The sequence below is a fragment of the Myripristis murdjan genome, chromosome 21 (genome assembly GCF_902150065.1).
Source record: "Myripristis murdjan chromosome 21, fMyrMur1.1, whole genome shotgun sequence".
Lineage (NCBI taxonomy): Eukaryota > Metazoa > Chordata > Actinopteri > Holocentriformes > Holocentridae > Myripristis > Myripristis murdjan.
Genome location: NC_044000.1, coordinates 27,572,903 through 27,590,270, shown reverse-complemented (window position 1 = coordinate 27,590,270; position 17,368 = coordinate 27,572,903). Strand labels below are relative to the sequence as shown.

Sequence of the window (17,368 nt, the reverse complement as noted above, 5' to 3'; positions counted from 1 at the left end):
TGTTCACCACTCGTTATGTGCAGCCTGGACAGAGGGTCACGAGCTGTTACTGGTTTGTTTTAAGAGGTGAAGAACCAAAAACTTTGAAAACCACTGAGCTAATCAGACAAAGACAACCGTATTACACATTTCAACATTTGTAGTAATTAACTGTCAGTCTGACAACAGCTGTAGGTTAAAAATACTTGATTTTGAAGCAAACTACCGTTGCATTTCAAGTTGAACCCTCATGGCAGTGGTATAATCCTTATTAGCACGGTCTGTTTTCATCTGATGAGCTCTGCTTACTAAAGAAAGAGGTTTCTGAAGGGCAGAGGGCCTCTCTCCTAAGCAGAGATGTGTCCTCCTAAACAGTCCTCCTCATCATGCTGTTCACATCTTGACATCATGAGACCAAGACAACACGTCAGTACAGAACTGCCCTACACTTTGTGAATGGTACAGTGACAAGCCCATGCTACCTGAATAAAATCATTAATCCAGTCATTGTGCCCCTGCATGAACAACACAGGCCTAATTTCATTTTCATGGACAACAATGCTCCAGCTCATTGAGGTCGTATCATTAGGGAACGGCTGCTGGAGACTGGGGTACCTCAAATGGAGTGGCCTGCACTTTCTCCAGACCTGCATCCCATAGAAAACCTATGGGATCAGCTGAGTCGCCGTGTAGAGGCTCGGAGCTCTGTACCCCAGAACATCAATGTCCTGAGGGCCGCCCTTCAAGAAGAGTGGGATGCCATGCCTCAGCAGACAATAACTCGACTTGTGAACAGCATGAGACGTCGTTGTCAAGCTGTAATTGATGCTCAAGGGCACATGACAAGTTATTGAAACACTGCCATTTTTTGTTGTGGTATATCCACCACTGTTGTTGGCTTTTAATGCCCTACTTTCATGATATAATATCACTGTAGCGTGAACATTTTACATTTTCCATAAATTTCACCCAAAAGCCAAATATCCCTAACTTTTTGTGAGTAGTGTATATACATACACACAAACACAGGGGCGGACTTACCATTAGGCAAAAATAGGCGGTTGCCTAGGGCCCCAAGTTCCTGAGGGCCCCATAAAACTCCTCATACACTTATGGTTAGTACAGTTATTATTTATTTGCGCACATTAATTATGTTTTTGATTAAAATCCTTTCGCTAAAATGCCATCAGAATGCTTATCGTATTATGTGTGTCTCGGGGACCCTGTTTTGTATGTTGTCTTCTCATTTCAGAGGGCCCCATGCCTGCCTTTGCCTTGAGCCTCAAATTTCTTAAATCCGCCACTGCACAAACATACACACATACATACACATCAACATATGAAGTACCATTCAAAATAATTGTATAACATCATTTGCTGCTGCAGCCCAAGATTGTACAGTCATTTCACTGGCTCCATGCATTCTAGCAATAGATTGCTCCATATGAAGTATACTTAAGAAAGATAATAGCCAGTGAGTACGGGAGAGAGAATGGGGTGGTTTCCATCTTAGAGCTAGCTCTTTTTTAGCTGCTGTAAGACCAGCAAAAAAATACTAAATTTAGCAGATGTCAGGTCTAATGATGTCATGTCATTCAGTAACAACAGTATGGGACAACAGGGGATATGCACATTAAGTAAAGTAGATAGAGTGGGGGACACTTGATCCCAAAAGGAGAACACTTCTGGGCATTCCCAATACATATGAATAAAGGAGCCAACTTGTTTAAGATTGCAAAGAAGGCATAATGGAGAGGGAGAGAGTTTCATAAGATGGTGTTTTCTTGGAGTGAGATAAAGTCTGTGTAAAAAATTAAAATGAATGAGTTTATGATTAGGATTTTTTGATGTGTGGTCTAAGTTGTTCCAGACTGTGACCCAGACAATTTCGCTATCAAGATGGATCAACTCTCTTTCCCACACCTGATGAACAGATAAAGGGCCACATGCAGAATTCAATAACTGACTGTATATTTTAGACACTAAACCCGCAGTATGAACTCCCACATTCATCAGCGTATGTAAGGCATGGGTGGGTAACAGATGACCCCAGGGCACTCCGTAAGCACGCATGGAAGATCTGAGACGCAAATATGAAAAAAATGAAAAATCAGGAAGATCAAAAGAAGCCTGTAGATCTGTGAATGATCTAAGCCCTCCCTCATTACATATGTCAGACAAAATATGAATGCCTTTGTTTCTCCAATGAGGATACGAAAAAGGAGAACCTTCAGTAAGGAGAGCAAAGTTGTGGAAAATAGGAGTGTGTTTATGCCATTTTAACTGGGAGTGGGTTGTTTTCTCTTCAGTGTGCCAAGTTGCTAATAGAAAAGACCTTATCGGACCTAGTTTAGTTTTAGCACATTTAAGAGGAAAATTACAGTAAGGCAAGTCTTGTAGACGGTGAGGAGAGGCCAAGTTTTCCTCTATAGCGCGCCATGAAACAGACACGCCGGGATCCAGCCAAGTTGATAGAGGGCAAAGAATAAATGACAAGAAATAATATTTAAAATTGGGCACTGCTAGTCCACCTTTCTGTCTGCCACGTTGTAATGTTAATAATTTAATGCGCGGACGCTTGTTATTCCAGATGAATTTTGAGACTTTTCTGATATATTCTGATATATTTTTCTGGTATTGTATTGGGTGATTGTTACGGCCACCACCCAAAACATTGACTGAACTCACAAGTGGCCGGTAACACAGAAAAGATGACGCCAACCCGAGGTACCAAAAGCAAATGATATTTTTTTTAATAATCACAACTAAGTAAATTATTAAACTATGGGAGACCAGAGGGTCCGGAGCATCCTCTTAACCAACCAAAACAGTGTAAAACTAAACTAAGAAATGAAGCCACGAAAACTGGTCACCTCCAGACTCAAAAGAAAAGAACAGGAAAGAAACAAAGTAACCAAATCAACTAATGGTTGCTGCTGCTGCTGTCGTCTGGGAGGGAGAGCGAGCCGTCCTCTCCACCACGCAGGCCACACCCACCAATCAGCCAGGCGCACCTACCAAGTGAGAGAGAGGCGCGCACAGGGAGAGGGAAATACGGAAAGGGGGTGCGCATAACACCCCCACCCCTAATTAGTGATTATTTTAGACAACAGTCAGACAAAAATAATCACAAATCATTCAACATCTACAAGCGCGACGACGCGTCCGCAAGTACATTTTCCTTTCCACACACATACCTAATCTCAAGCATATAATCCTGCAAGAAAATACTCCAGCACATTAACCGCTGATTCTTGCTGCACATTTTATGCAAGAACACCAGAGGATTATGGTCTGTGTAGACAGTAACAGGACCAAAACCAGTGTGCACCTTGAAGTGTTTGAACGCGGATAAGCATGAGCACTTGTTTTGCAATCCTGGAGTAGACACTCTGGTGTTTGTCAAACTTTTTTGAGATATAGGAGACGGGATTCTCCACCCCATCAGCCCCTTTCTGGAGAAGAACAGCACCGGCTCCCTGGTCACTCGCGTCTATTGTAAGCTTAAATCCTTCCTCAAATTAACGGACACCCCCGCCATAGGGAAGCATGGGTGAACACCCACTTTGACTGGCCTGGGCACCAACTCTGACTCGAGGTAAACACTATGCAAAGGCATATCAAGGCACACACAGCGCGCGAACGTGGATATGACATAAATCATGCAACTGTCATTGTCGTTGTGCTGCTGCAACGGCGTATAAACAAAAGTCGATTTATAATAAAAGGTATATATGGCAGTCTGTGTGCACGCCGCACCTTGAAGATCCGGCAGACCTGACTGGGTGGCCGCACACACCGTGCGGTGCCGCAGCCGGCACCGTGTATCGGTAGCCGGGAAAAACTATAGCCGGGATTGCTAGATCAGGTGGGCCAGCCGCGGCACCACACAGTGTGCGCGGCCACCCGGTCAGGTCTGCCGGATCTGACAGGTGCGCCGTATATAGCAGCCAGCTGACATGCTGCTCCGGCTGTCAGTTGGACGCTTTCTGAAGAAGGAGGAAGTTACCTCTGAAACTGTCAAGATAAAGATGTCATCCCTTAACCTATGTCTGATTAAAAGAAACCAGAACGTCTTTTGAACTATACTGATTTTTGATGACGTCGGACCATGCATATTGTCATATTTCAACATGATGACATACCAGGGGCAGTCGCGCTTGAGCGCGTTTGGGCTTTAGGTAATGTGAGTGCAGGCCAGCAGAGGACTTTCTTTTGTTAATGCGTGCCTCTCACCAGACACTTCCATCCTTCTTAAATCAGCTACAACCAATTCAGTGTGTCAGCTTAATGTGGACTCCCAGGAAGCGGAAGTCTGCCACCCTCTCCACACAGTCCCCGCTGATGATTAGTGGTGGAATGTCCGTTTTCTTTCTCCTGTAGTCTATTATGAGCTCCTTGGTCTTTAAGGTGTTGAGGAGCAGGTTATTGACCCTGCAGCATGTTGACAGCCGCTCCACCTCGTCCCTATAGGCAGACTCGTCCCCCCAGTGATGAGCTCCAACACCGTGGAGTCATCGGCACACTTCACAATGGTGCTGCTGTGGTGGGTGGGGGTACAGTGGTACGTTTAGAGGGAGTAGAGCAGGGGGCTTAGTACACAGCCCTGGGGGGAGCCGCTACTGAGGCTTAGGGCCGTAGATGTGTGATGGCCCACTCTGACCCTCTGTCTGCGACCAGAGAGAAAGCTGTTGATCCACATGCAGGTGGCATGTGGAAGCCCCATGTCCCCCAGTTTGACCACCAGCTTGTGTGGGAAGATGGTGTTGAATGCAGAACTGTAATCCACAAAGAGCATCCACACATAGCTCACCTGCTGCTCCAGGTGGGGCAGTGCAGCATGGAGTGCCGTGGCTACGGCATCCTCTGTGGATCGGTTTGATCTGTAGGTATACTTGTGGGGGTCAAGGCTTGGGGGTAGGACTGCTGTGATGTGACTACGGACTAGTTTTTCAAAACACTTCATCACCACTGGGGTGAGTGAAACTGGTTGGTAGTCGTTGAGGCTGGAAACGTGGGGTTTCTTGGGCAGGGGGACTATGGTGGAGGACTGGTTGAAAATCTTCATAAAGACTCTAGCCAGCTGGTCTGCGCAGTCCCTCAGCACACATCCTGGGACGCCATCACGTCCAGCAGCTTTCCTCGGGTTGACAGCCTGCAACGTGTGCCTCAACTCATGCTCCTCTACTGTGAGGTTTATATTGCTGAGGGCCATGAGGTGTTTTGATGCTGTCCCTGGTGGTGACACCTTGAAGCAGGCAAAGAAGAGGTTCAACTCCTCTACCAAAGCGATGTCACCTTCAACAGCTCCGAGGTTGATCCTGTATTTGGTGAGGTGCTGGAATCTCTGCCACACCTGCCTGCTGTTGTTGCTGTCCAGGTTCTTTTCAGGTTAGCTCGGGCTGTGCTGTAAAGAGCTTTGTCACCAGACCTGAAGGCGGTGTTCCTCTCCTTTAACAGCCACTGGACCTCCCAGGTCATCCCAGGCTTATGGTTGGGGTAGACCCGAATGCGTTTGTCCACTGTGACAGTGTCTATGCAGTTCTTAATGTAGCACAACACACTGTCTGTGAACACCTCCAGGTCCTGATGTTCAAAGACTGCCCAGTTGGTCCTATGGAAGTAGTCCTGCAGCTGCTGGGAGACACTGTTAGGCCAAGTAGCGACAGTTTTAGTTATGGTAGGAGCAGTTTTCTTGAGGGGGGCATATGCAGGGATTAAAAGCATGGACAAATGGTCAGACTGGCCGAGGTGTGGAAGTGGTCTGGCCCTGTAGCCCAGTTTGATATTGGACTAGACCTTGTCCAGAGTGTTAGTTCTCCTTGTAGCACACTTAACATGCTGGTGGAATGTGGGGAGGACTGCCTTTAAGTCCGCATGATTAAAATCCCCTGCAATGATGTGCACAGCGTCAGGATACATGCTCTGCTGACTACTAATGCCGCCATGCAAATGTCCGATAGCTGAGTTAGCATTAGCATCCGATGGGATGTAAACAGCTGTTATCATGACTACAGTAAACTCCCTTGGGAGATAAATAGGCCTGCATTTAACAATCACATACTCCAGGTCTGGGGAGCAGTGACTGTCTACAGTCACTGTGTTAGTACACCAGCTGTTGTTCATGTACACACAGGAGTTCCCCTCCTCTGCTCTTACCGGAGTCTACTGTTCTGTCATGGCACTGTGCGGTGTAGCCTGCTAGCTCAATAGCAGAGTCCGGGATGGATGAATGAAGCCACGTCTCTGTGATAAGAAGAATGCAGGTGTCCTTCATGGCGTTGCTCGCTGCAGTCTGTAGCCTCAATTCATCCATCTTGTTTGCGAGGGATCTCGCATTCGTGAGGAATAGACTGGGGAACGGTGGTTTGAGTGGCTGCCTCCGTAGCGTGGCTAGCACGCCGGCCCTGCAGCCTCGCTTTTGCCTCCTCTCTACGCCGCCTTCACCTCCTCCCAGCTGGGATGATAATCCACGGAGAGCCAGGGCTCCTCGCTAACTCCACCGGAATCTCATGTTGACGGAGAAATTCACTTGAAACGCTCTGTTCGTAACATAGTTCGATCTTAAGGAGATCATGCCGGCTGTAGATGTTATTCGCCTGACAGAATGTACACAAAACAGTCTGTACCTTCACCTTATTTTCAAATTGGGGCTCAGAGACAAAATAATCCAAGTAATAATAATAATAATAATAATAATAACAATACATTTCATTTGTAAAACACTTTAAATAAAAAACATGTCAAAGTACTACAGAAGGCAGTTCAAATATGCTAAGTTAAAAACAGACAACATGATAAAATACATTAAAAGGCTTTAGTAAAAAGGTAAGTGTTTAAGTTGCGTTTAAAAGCGTCCACAGTCTGTGGTGCTCTCAGGTGGTCAGGGAGAGCATTCCACAGTCTGGGAGCAGCCGAGCAGAAGGCCCGGTCTCCCATAGTGCAAAGTCTGGTGCTGGTGGGGTTAAGCAGGTTGGCAGTGCAGCGAGTGCATGAGGAAGTCTGAGAAGTGAGGAGTTCTTTAAGATAGTGTGGAGCATGTCCATGAATGCACTGATGTGTGATGAGGGAGACCTTGTACTGAATTCTGAGTTCAATGGGCAGCCAGTGGAGTAATTTGAGGATGGGTGTGATGTGGTCATGCTTGCGTGATTCTGTGGTCAGCAGTTTGCTCAGGCTCCCCGCACTCACACGCTGCACTGTCCGCCATGCCCCACATCTTCATGGGTGCCTTGAAACAGCTGACTCTGGTGAGTAAGCGGTTCAGGAGGGTCCATTGCTGCGACGTAGATCTTGTCCTTCAATGCCATCTCTAGGGTCCCGGATGTACTTGCCACTCCTGCTTCAAGGCTGCCGCCAGCCATGCTTTTGTAGACAGGTCCACCGGGATGGAATTGAGCATCTCTTTTGCCGCCAAGCTGTAGGGGTGGCGAGACTTGAGTCTGCTTGGAGGAGCTGCCATTGTTGTGATGTCGTGCAGGACATGCCAGTCATGTTCCTTGGCTTTCCTTGCCAGGACGAGGGTAGCAGCCTCTCGCTGTAGGCTGGCTGGGGTAATTCCTGCTAGGACTGGCAGATAGAACAGGGGGGTGGGCTTCAGGAAGCCAGTTATGATCTGGAGGGCATTGCTAATGACAGTAATCTGACCTGGTGTGGGGTGCCAACAATGATGGCTTCAGTCTTAGAGCTGTTAAGTTGTAAGAAGTTAAGCTTCATCCATGCCTTTATCTCCTCCAGGCAGGTAGTGAGTGAGGAAGATTGCCAGAGTGCAGAGGGGGTGGGATCTGTCCGCAGGTAGAGTTGTGTGTCGTCAGCATAGCAATGGAATTATATGCCATGCCTGCTGATAACACAACCGAGGGAGAATATAAAAATGAAGAGGGTAGGACCTAGCACCGAACCTTGAGGGACACCACAGTTGACAAAATGAACTTGTGATTTTGCCTCTCCCAATGCAGCGTACTCAGTTTGCCCCATGAGGTAGGATCTAAATCACTTGTGGATGGTGTCAGCCGATGGTGGAATGCAGGCAGTGAAGGAGGATGTTGTGGTTCAAACTGTCAATTGGAGCTGTAAGATCCTAAAGTCTGAGGAAGAATGGGAAGCCGGTGTCAGCTGTCATCAGAAGATCATTTGTGACCCTGACCAGAACTGTTTCAGTGCTGTGGCTGGGAAGGAAACAAGACAGAATTTTTTCATTCAGATCCAATAGGAGTCTTGTGAAACTCAAACGTATCCCTCATTTCCATCCCCAAAATGCAATTTTCCAGTTTTCTTTCACGTTTTGCACAAGCCATCTACCTTGTAACCTTTGTTAACACAATTTTTAGCATTTAATGGTCAGCAGTGTTTTTCACATATTTACGAGAGGAATCATTGGCCACGCCTTGAAACTACAATTTCTTTTCAAGTTTGCAGATTTCACAGGCAAAACATAGCCTACATGAAATCCTTAATTATGATGCAGTATATTGCCTTGTTTCCTGTTTGGCTGGGATAGGTACTTTTAAAGTGTGATGAGGTGGAAATGCAGACATGCAACAGTGTAAGGTACATAGTTTGCCCTGGGAAACTTTTTTTTTTTTTTTTTTTTTTTTTTTTTGCTTTAAATGGATTGTTGTTCACTGTTAAATAGAATTTATTTATTTATTTATTTCAGATCCCCATTAGTCACTGCCTCAGCAGCAACTATTCTAAGATGTGTTGATACAGATTGTTTAACAGGGTCATATGGTTTGTCTTCCATATTTTTGATACAGTTTTGTTTGAAAGTGAATTTGTGATGCTATCCAGGATAATGCTTGTGAGTTGTACAAGAGCTTGCCTGAACCTGAAGGTCATAGAGACCCCTGGTAACTGGTACTGTACTTCACCGAATCATTGTAGATGTGAACAGGATAGTCATGTGATTGTCTGTCTCTTTTCATCTGACAGATGACAGATGTTTTCATACTAATTCTGTTTTCAAATGTTTAGTGATTGATTCAATGTAAGATGCTGTGCATATTAATCATTCATATAGGTAGAATACTAAAAGAATGGAGTGAATTTTTTTTATGAATTCCCTTGATACTGAAATCTGCTGTCAGATGGATTTAGGCCAGCTTGTGTTTGTCAGGTGTGTTTACCTACATGTATAAAAGTTCAGCAACTGCTTCAGTCTGACTCAGTGGGGTGGGGCGGGGGGTCACAGCTGTCTGCAGCCCTTCTTCCTTCTGCCGTGTCTCAGATTGTGAGGTAACTTGCATGTGATATGACTGATTTATGTTTGTGTTGAAAGCTGGATGTTTATGTTAATGATCTCATATCAACATGTAGATCTTATGACAAGTAAACACATCTCCAGCATGATTCCTGATGATTGCCTAGCACACATGACTTTGTCGTTGCTCCTCACATTCCTTTCATTGCTTCTGTTTTGTAAAAGGAAACACTCAAGTTTCTTCCATACAGAACAAGATGTATAGAAAAAGTCATAATTGATTGTAAAAAGTATCAGGTATGTTTTCTGTAAAATCTGATGAATGACACAATAACCAAAGCTAAAATTTTTGAGTTATTACTTTTTCAAGAGTTATAGTCTCAGATAATCAAACAGCTCATTCCATATTGTGTTTTATTACAGTGGCTATGGAAAATTCAACACAGGTTGTGTCATTTGTGTTGACTATGTATGGGAACATAGGGAACTTCAAGTACCTGTATTTCATTGTGACAGTGTTATTATACATGTTAATTATTTTTGTTAACGCAGTTGTAATTGTCATTATTTATGTGGACATAAATCTGCATGAGCCCATGTATCTAATCCTCTGTGGTTTGCTGGCTAATGAAATATATGGTAGTACAGGTTTGCTGCCTTGTTTAATGGCACAAATATTATCTGACACACATGAAATTTCTGTCTCTTACTGTTTCATACAAATATTTTGCTTACATACATATGCAGGTATTGAATATGCAATTTTAACAGTCATGGCTTATGACAGATATGTGTGTATCTGTAAGCCTTTACATTATAATGTGATCATAACCAAAAGAAAAATACAACAAGTTATTGTAGCTGTCTGGATATATGTTTTTGTGGAAGTTGGAGTTTTGTTGTCTTTCACCATTCGTTTAAAACTTTGTGGAAATATTATCAACAGAGTTTGTTGTAGCAACCATCTTGTAGCCCAACTTTCTTGTTCATCAAACAGAGAAATGTCACATATTCATGATCTAGTGTTTGGCCTTGTTCTCTCTGTTGCTGTCCCTACAGGTTTTATTTCATTCACATATATAAAGATCCTGGCTGTGTGTTTAAATTCTTCTAAAGACACCAAACAAAAAGCTGTCAGTACCTGCACTCCACATCTTGTTGCACTTCTAAGCTTCAGTTTTGGCTGTTTTCATGAATTAATCACTCAGAGATTTGATATGGCTTTTGTTCCATATCCACTGCGTGTGATTTCATCTACATACCTCTTTACTTTCCAACCTCTACTAAGTCCCATTATATACGGTTTCAAACTTTCAAAAATTAGACATTCATATCAAAACTTTATAGCTACTAAATTGTTATAATGTCATATTGTAATATGTAATATATATATATATATATATATATATATATATATATATATATATATATATATATATATATATATGTATATATATATATATATATATATATATATATATATATATATATATATATATATATATAGTGTGTGTGTGTGTGTGTGTGTGTGAAAAAGTATGAGTGAGGTAACAGCAGTTGTGTCAGTTCCCTTTATATCAGTTCATTCTCAGAACATAAAAGTTGAATGCAATGATTGGCTCTCCGTTTTGTGCAACTTTTTTCATCCACTTTTTTGTTTCAAGTAAAAATGTGACAGTGATGTTTTCTGTGTGCTTTTCTGTAAGAGGACTTTTTTTGCAGTCACAGTGTAAGTCATAATACTGTCATCACCATACATTATCTACTGAAGAACAATTACAGCTACAAGAAAACATTTTTGTCCCCAATTTTCTCAGTTGCATGAATTATAATTATTTTCATGTCACTTTTTTCTTTTATTTTGTGAAACACTGAGAGGTTTTAAACTGAATGGTCTCCTGCATCCAGATAATTAAGCAAATGCAAGATAGCCTGGTCATTCTTGAGCTGGACTGTTAAGCACTTTTTATATGCAGCCTGTGACACTAGTCTGTTACAAAAGGTGAAGAACCAAAGAGTTATAGAGTCACTGAGCTAATCAAACTAACACAACATTTCACACTTCAAACTTTGTATTACTGATTTTGAAGCAAATGAGTGTTGCATTTCAAGTTGAACCCTCATGGCAGGGGTATAATCCTTATTAGCATTGTCTGTTTGCCTCTGATGAGCACTGCTAGCTAAAGGAAGAGATGTCTAAGGGCAGAGGGCCTCTCTCCTACTCAAAGCAGAGACATGGTCTTTGCATTTTGTTTTTGGAAATAAAGGAATTATTACACACGAATGCTCAATTTTTGAAGCCAAAATGCAACACACATAACATTGAGTAAGGCACCTGGTGTAATGACAGGAATTTATTGTAACAACACTTAACAAAACAGTTTTTGCAGGAATTTGAGACGTGAGGCAGAGGTTTGCAGAGGGGGGGCGAGCAAAGGACACAGAGGGAGTCCAGAGATCCAGGTGATTAGAGAGCCAGGGTTGAATTCCCATCTGGAGTGTGCTGCAGGTTAGACAGGAGTGAGACAGAGGCAAGGAGTCAGGCAGAACAACTGCAGGCACAGAAGACAAGAATTATTAAAACAGCTTAATCACAAGGCAGGAGAATCAGACATGTTAGATCTAGAGTAACTGGTTAGCTGAGTCTAAGATCTGGCAGCGTGGTGGAGTTGAGGCCTGGTTTATATGGCAGAGCAGATTTGGTGATGATGTGCAGTTTGGCACCCAACACCTGCACACCTGATCCCACTGCTGTAATCAAACACACACACACACACACACACACACACAGGGAGCTTGAGAGAAGCTCCTGTTAGATTGAAGCAGAGGGCATGACAGGAAGTTTCCTTGCAAAAGTATCTGATATTTGTGGCGCTGTTTTTTATATTAATGTGGTTGAAATTATATAACTCTGTTCAGCCTTAATGTTGCTGTTAATGCTAATGTTACTGATTACTTTTGTTACTATTGCTGCTTAGCCACATTAATTGGAGCTGACGTTAAATTGGAGTGACACACCCCCAGCTGAAATAAAACATCTGCCGGTGAGTTTATTAAAAGATAGATGTTTTTCTGGCACCGACACTGGAAAGCAGTAGCCTATATTTAAATATAACTGTTAATATATGTTGGTTGTAAATTAAGATCAGCTGTGCTGGTGAGTCGTTGTCACGGCACCTGTTACATTAAAAATGACTGAGGGGTCGGCAGAGGTATAACTATATTTTTTTCCAGTGGATATTCTAGTTACAACATGATTGAGCTAACAAAGCAGTTTTATGTTGCTATGTGTGGTATTTATTCAGTTTGGGGAATCACGATGTCTACAAAATATGACAAGCCCAAGTTGGCTGGCTGACAAGGACTAGTTAACGTCAGATCTCATGTATTTCCGCTGAAACGGAGACAATACTAGCAAAAAACTTTGATATTTCGTGAGCGAAATGCCCACAGTATGAATACATTTTGATTATAATTTTATTTTGTTGGTAATAGTTGTATAATCGCATTATTGCTAAAGTATCATGTGCCATCCCAGCAGACACTGAAGAAGCTCAGGGAAGTCGTGGATTGGAAGGACTGTGAAGGCACCAGTGATGTCTCCTTTTCAGAATCATGCCTGTTCTCTGGCAAGTTTGATGAGGTAAATGCATGATTGATGGTTGTGTAATTGAGGGAAAAGCCTTCACTTGGAATGAAGCTGTTAATGGTGGGGATATTACTGCCGTGAGGTGCGGAGAGACTGATGATGTTTCTTTCCAGAGTATTTCCTGGTCGTAATACTGCAGGGGCTGATATGGTAATTTGGAAATGGGGAATGAGGAAAGGGACTGATCATGAAGCCTTCTTTGACTTATTTGGCGAGTAAGTTGGCGACAGACTCCTGATTGTTTATGGTCGACTGAAGGTTTTTAATAATAATAATAATAATAATAATAATAATAATCCATTTTATTTATAGGCGCCTTTCTAACACTCAAGGTCACTGTACAATAGCAGCGACAGTCAAACAATCAATCCACACAGCACATCAAGTCACATCTACACAACATAGACACAATGAATAGAGTGAGGTCATTCCAACTATAGTGAGTAGGCCTGTCTGAAGAGGTGGGTTTTAAGTACAGATTTAAAAGAGGTTACGGAGGTGGCGTGCTGAATGTACCGAGGGAGAGAGTTCCAGAGGTGGGGGACTGCACGGCTGAAAGCTCTTGATCCCATAGTGGCTAGGCGAGCCGGTGGAAGAGGTCGGTGAGGTACTGTGGGGCAAGGTTGGTGATGGCCTTAAACGTAAGCAGGAGGATCTTGTACATGGAACAGTATTTCATGGGGAGTCATTTTTGCATTTGAAAGGAACTTGTGATTGTGTGGAAAGTCTGGGTTGGAAACCTTCTTTAAATCCTTTGATTAGAAACTAAAGAAAAGCTGGATCTGGGTGATTTTGTGGTGCTGCTGCTTAAGGCTGGGATGTTAATGGGTGTTGGTGTTTATCTAACATCTGCGGAATTGGGCGGTCGGGACACGCAGGGAGTGTGTGTGGCCTCCACCGCAGAATGAGCAGGTGTGGAAGAAACAACACTTGGACATGTTACAATCAGGCGTCATTGATGTTAATGCAGATGGTTCATGATGGGCCTTCCTTTTTTTTATCTTTGCCATTGCCTGTAGTGAAGATAACAGAAAAGGTGGGACATGCTGACTTTGGAGGTATGGGTGGTGGTAGGGCTGCTGACTGCAGAAAAGAGGAGGTTGAAGCTCTTGTGTTTTGGTGTGGCTTCGTGTGGGCGGGGCTGGAGCAGCTAGAGGCTGGGTGAGAGTGGGCACAACACAAGGAGCATGGTATGGCTGCACAGGTGTCGGTGATGTCACAGTCAATCCCATCGTTGAGATTGCCCCAGTATGTGTCCTTGTTGAATTGTTGTAGATGAGCTGCAGCTTCCAAAGCCAAGGGGACATGATATTGGTAGAATCCATTTGTGGCACCCTGGACATTTTAGGGGTAAATGTTCATTGCAGAGTTCATAGTTTGTGTTATGTGTTATGTGTGTTATGTCACTGGCAACAAGGAGAAACTGACCTGATGTCGCGGTACATAATATTTAGGCAATATTTGTTTTTGCCAGTAGGTGGCAGTAGCGGCTTTGCCAGGTTGTGGCTAGAGACGAATCATCTTGGTACAAGCCGGAAGTAGACTAGTGATAACAAAAACGGCTGTGAAGACAACAGCTACGAAAGCTAAAACTGTGTTTTTGATGTGATTGCAGGTGAGATAAGTACACAAGCACCATATAGGGTCAGGTCAAATTACCCTCTCTGTTCCCAGTGACATGTTTTATGTTGTTTAATACGTGTTGATGATTTGTATGAGTGATGATAAAGCAGCTAACTGATGCTAGCCTCAGGCGCTAATGTAGCCATACAGTCACGTTAGTGGCGGGACATTATTGTTTTGAATGTCAACGTTATTGTTTTGAATGTCATGTTCGGAGGATGTAAGGATACAGAATTTCAGTATAATACTGTGTTTAACTTAGATTATTATTTTGTTAGTGAATACAGGTGCCCATTTTATATTGTTTATCCTTGCCAGGCAAATTTATTTTCACTTGTTTACGTTGTTAATTAAATGGATCTGAGTGATGTCTATGGTAGAAGCCTGAAGTAGCCTAGTCATAATGGGTTTATTGAATTAAACTGAGTCTTGGTAGAAGCCGGAAGCAGACTAGTCATAACAAAAACGGCTGTGAAGACAACAGCTACGAAAGCCATTACTAAAACTGTGTTTTTGATGTGATTGCAGAAGAATAAACTCATCTGGCACCTGGATGTCATGAATCTCTCATTCAGTGTGTAACACATTGCCTCCAAAGCAGAGGGCTAGATTGAGGATGATAGCCAAGTAGTCATCCATTTCCTGATGGCGCTTAGGAAACTGAGCATAGTGCCTCTCTATAAAGAGAGAATGTATCTTTGTAGGAGTGAGCTCTTTAGAATGGGTGGGTGCTCTTTCTTTTAGTTGGAGGCACCATTCAAGACTTATGCAGAATCTGTCGGCAGGTATTTGACGAAGTGAAGACATGATAAGGAGGGCAAAGTCTATGTAATTACCATCAATGATTTGTTTTTGTAGACTGAGAGAAACTGGAGAGGGGCATGAAATGGAAGGATTAGGGTGGTGAATGGGTGGCTGAGGATAAGTTGAAACTGGGCCGGTGCTGGTTGAGAGGGAAGACCGGTGTAAAGTAAGGAAGCAACTGACTTGTTGAAGATGTGGAATCCCCAAGCCATAAGCCATTGCTACACTTTTTTTTTTTTTTTTTTTTTTTTTTTTTTTAGGAATTACAGTTCCTTTTTACTTTGCAGATTTCACAGGGAAAACATAGATGAAATCCATAATTATGATGCAGTATATTTGCTTTGTTTCCTGTTTGGCTGGGATAGGTATTTTTAAAGTTTGATGATGTGGAAATGCAGACGTGCAACAGCGTAGGGTACTGACTTTATGTCGGTTTGTGACAGTCATGTCATTGTCTGTCCCTTTTCATCTGACAGATGACAGATCTTTTTATACTAATTCTGTTTTCAAATGTTTAGTGATTGATTCAATGTAATGAAAACTTTTTATGAATTCCCTTGATACTGTTGTCTGTTGTCAGATGGGTTTAAGCAGGCTAGTGTTTGTCAGGTGTGTTTACCTACATGTATAAAAGTTCAGCAGCTGCTTCACTCTGACTCAGTGGGGTGGGGGGTCACAGCTGTCTGCAGCCCTTCTTCCTTCTGTTGTGTCTCAGATTGTGAGGTAACTTGCATGTGATATGACTGATTTATGTCTGTGTTGAAAGCTGGATGTTTATGTTAATGATCTCATATCAACATGTAGATCTTATGACAAGTAAACACATCTCCAGCATGATTCCTGATGATTGCCTCGCACACATGATTTTGTCTTTGCTTTTCAGGTTCCTTTCATTGCCTCTGTTTTGGCAAAGGAAACACTTCTTATATAGAAGACGCACTGAAAAAATCAACTGTATAATCCTGTTTGATCCCATAAAATCTGATCAGTGACAGAATAACCACAGCTGAAATTATTTATTTATTTTCTTCCCTTTTCAGCAGTTGTAATCACACATAATCAAACAGATCAGTGCACCTTGTGTTTCATCACTGTGGCTATGGAAAACTCAACACAGGTTGTGTCATTTGTGTTGACTATGTATGGGAACATAGGAAACTTCAAGTACCTGTATTTTATTCTGGCAATGCTGGTTTACATATTAGTCATTTTTGTCAATGCAGTTGTAATTGTCATTATTTATGTGGACATAAATCTGCATGAACCCATGTATCTAATCCTCTGTGGTTTGCTGGCTAATGAAATATATGGTAGTACAAGTTTGCTGCCTTGTTTAATGGCACAAATATTAACTGACACACATGAAATTTCTGTCTCTTACTGTTTCATACAAATATTTTGTATTCATACGTATGGAGGTATTGAATATGCAATTTTAACAGTCATGGCTTATGACAGATATGTGTGTATCTGTAAGCCTTTACATTATAATGTGATCATAACCAAAAGAAAAATACAACAAGTTATTCTAGCTGTCTGCATATATGTTTTTGTGGAAGTTGGAGTTTTGTTGTCTTTCACCATTCGTTTAAAACTTTGTGGAAATATTATCAACAGAGTTTGTTGTAGCAACCATCTTGTAGCCCAACTTTCTTGTTCATCACACAGAGAAATGTCACATATTCATGATCTAGTGTTTGGCCTTGTTTTCACTGTTGCTGTCCCTACAAGTCCCTACACACTGGCTGTGTGTTTAAATTCTTCTAAAGACACCAAACAAAAAGCTCTCAGTACCTGCACTCCACATCTTGTTGCACTTCTCAACTTTGGTTTTGGCAGTTTTTATGAGTTTATTACTCAGAGATTTGATATGACTTTTGTTCCATATCCACTGCGTGTGATTTCATCTATATACCTCTGTATTTGCCAACCTCTACTAAGTCCCATCATATATGGTCTCAAACTGTCAAAAATTAGACATGCTTGTAAAAACTGTTTGACATCAAAAATTATGTAATTTCAGATTGTGATGCAAATTCTTTGAAAACTGTCAGTCCTTGTGCTGTAATATGAATTACATTTTTTTCATTAGTGAGATGACAGTTATGTTG

At 42.3% G+C, this 17,368-nt stretch overlaps 2 protein-coding genes across 2 annotated transcripts; both read left to right on the top strand.

Annotated features, from left to right (window-relative positions):
* The first annotated feature begins 9,609 nt into the window (after window positions 1–9,609).
* Window positions 9,610–10,545, top strand: LOC115379519 (olfactory receptor 4K1-like). The gene has a single exon (XM_030080227.1). The coding sequence runs from the start codon at window positions 9,610–9,612 to the stop codon at window positions 10,543–10,545; it is 936 nt and encodes a 311-aa protein (XP_029936087.1).
* Window positions 10,546–16,356: 5,811 nt separating this feature from the next.
* LOC115379518 (olfactory receptor 4P4-like) lies at window positions 16,357–17,274 on the top strand. The gene has a single exon (XM_030080226.1). It carries the CDS (start codon window positions 16,357–16,359, stop codon window positions 17,272–17,274), a length of 918 nt encoding a protein of 305 aa, XP_029936086.1.
* The last annotated feature ends 94 nt before the right edge of the window (window positions 17,275–17,368 follow it).

What these genes read in the sequence shown, in the direction of transcription:
- LOC115379519 (XM_030080227.1), top strand. Translation starts at nt 9,610, where the DNA reads ATGGAAAATTCAACACAGGTTGTGTCATTTGTGTTGACTATGTATGGG.
- LOC115379518 (XM_030080226.1), top strand. Translation starts at nt 16,357, where the DNA reads ATGGAAAACTCAACACAGGTTGTGTCATTTGTGTTGACTATGTATGGG.